The sequence below is a fragment of the Phytophthora parasitica genome, assembly GCF_000247585.1.
Source record: "Phytophthora parasitica INRA-310 unplaced genomic scaffold supercont2.544, whole genome shotgun sequence".
NCBI lineage: Eukaryota > Oomycota > Peronosporomycetes > Peronosporales > Peronosporaceae > Phytophthora > Phytophthora nicotianae.
This window is the reverse complement of record NW_008649530.1, coordinates 1-2,296: the sequence shown is the minus strand read 5'-3', so window position 1 is coordinate 2,296 and position 2,296 is coordinate 1. Positions and strand designations below refer to the sequence as shown.

Sequence of the window (2,296 nt, the reverse complement as noted above, 5' to 3'; positions counted from 1 at the left end):
CGTAAACACCAGACGAGTGTTTATTGGCCGCTGTCTGCCTCCTTGCCCTGATCCACTGGAATCATCATCACTAGAATGCGCTTGTGTAACCCCAACAGTAGATCGATAAGCTTCACACTTACGCAGGTGACCAACGTAGTTGTAAGAGCGCCCAAGAATAAGTTCAGGTGGTTTCAAGTCCGGGTTCATGTTGTAGGCAAGGGAACAATGTTTGCATGTGTAGAACGAGTATTTACCTTTGCTCTTGGGAACCTCACGCATCAACTTGAAATGATCCCGTTCGGAAACGTGTGGTCGTACCATAATTACACAAATTTGCGGCGTGCACTACCAATGCGGATATCACGGACGGCAACGAGAACACGAGCTCCAATGAGAAGGGGATGCAACGGGAGCCAGGACGCTAATGAGCACACTGGTGCCAGCAGGAGGACGGGCCGCTACGAGAACAATAACGGCAACGAGAACACGAGCGCCAAAAATAACACGGGTTGCAACACAGACGCCGGCAAGAACACGGGCCACAACGAGATCACGAGCGCCAGCGAAGGGGAGGACACCAATAAGAACACGAGCGCCAACAAGATCACGGCGCCAAGGAGAACACGGACACCAGAGAGGGCCCTGTGCTACAGAGAACACGGATGTCACGAAGAGCACGGGAGCCAACGGGAGCGTGAACGCCAACGAGAACACGGGCGACACAGAGAACCCGGCAACCTCGGGGAACACGGACGCAAACGGGGGCACGGACGCCAGCGAGATCACGAGCGCCAATGAGAACACCGACGCCAGCAAGAACGCTGTACCACAGAGCTCACGGACACCACGAAGAACACGGAAGCCAACGGAAGCACAGACGCCAGCGAAAACACGGGTGCCAACGAGAGCACGAACTTCTGCGAGTACCTGAGCGCCAAAGAAAACACCAGCGCCAATGAGATCACGGCGAGGACACGGACCACAGCGAGAACACGAGCGCCAGTGAGCGAAAGAACGTCAACGAGAGCTAAGAACTCGGGAGGCAACAAGAAAAAAGCGCCACAGAGATCACAGGTACCAACGAGAACACACACAGGCGCCTACAAGACCTTGAGTACCACGAAGCGCACGAGATGTAAGAGAACAATGGGTGTTCTAAACAAGCTAGCATGTACCAGTACGGGCTGGCTATGGCGGGGGGATTTTAGTTGTGAAAGGTCAGTTTTACGGTCACTGAAATTAAGTATGCAATACAACAACCAATATTTTCTGAATAGGCGCCTTAACCAAAAGGCGAATCGGCTGCCGCATCGCCTAAAACCCTCGCCTAAACCCGTTTAGGCGCCTTTTGAAAAGGCGGTAAAGGCGGGCCGTGCCACCACTGCTCCCGATGTGCTGCAGCGTCCACCTAAGATGTGTCGTTAACTCGGGTGTGGTGTCACTCGTCCTGACACAAGATCACACGGACCGTTGGCGCCACCTGTTTCTATTATAATCATGGTGAGTAGTATTCAAGTGAGGATTAATGGACATCGTACTACTTAGAGAAAATATTGCAGATACATGATTAACTAATATATCAACATCTGCGCCTACAAAGCCCAACGGGATTCCCCAGCATTACTCGTACTGTAACATACTAAAAGTTTCAATAACGTAATTTATTTAATGGTTTTTCTCAGTATCTGTTAAAGCTAATCAATCAAAACTCGGTAATTAAACTCTCCACTGCCGCCTTGAGAAGAGATATGAAGTTTCTGTGAGAAATTTAGGCCACGTTGGAAGATGCCAATGCTGGTGGCAAACCACCAGTATTTGTACTAACAATGAAACATTGCTCGGTGAATTGAAGCTTGTCATTGATCCTGAGAATCCGAATATGGTATAGTGTGATGCCAATGACTTGCGACTCTTCTTGGCGAAGGATAATGGCGCGTGGGTGGAATCTGACTGAGAATATGTAGAGATGCCGAAGTAGGGTTAGAAGACTGCTATTATTGAAGAGCTAATGCTCGGAGATAAGAAACAACAAGGGGAGTTTGGGGTACTAGATGTTCTCATTGATACGACGTGGGGCTGGACAAATTCATCTACCGGTAAAATTGTCACAACCAACACGGCCCGTGGCTTCTCAGACAAGGAAATAATTTTGAACGGCGTCAATTTGCGGCGATAAAGCTCAGAAATGACAGTATTTTGGTACGCTCGTGAGATACCGGACCGAAAATGCTACGGATGCCATGTTGACATTGATTCGGCTCTTGGCTCTCGAGTCTACATTCGTCATTGTTATCCACAGCTGTGTGTGGGTGGG

The 2,296-nt window shown here is 49.7% G+C and overlaps 1 protein-coding gene across 1 annotated transcript; it reads left to right on the top strand.

The window, feature by feature from the left end:
• Window positions 1–372: 372 nt before the first annotated feature.
• Window positions 373–780, top strand: PPTG_25021 (hypothetical protein; the record flags this gene model as incomplete). Its single annotated transcript, XM_008919164.1, has 1 exon — window positions 373–780. The coding sequence occupies one exon, from the start codon at window positions 373–375 to the stop codon at window positions 778–780; it is 408 nt and encodes a 135-aa protein (XP_008917412.1).
• Window positions 781–2,296: the final 1,516 nt, after the last annotated feature.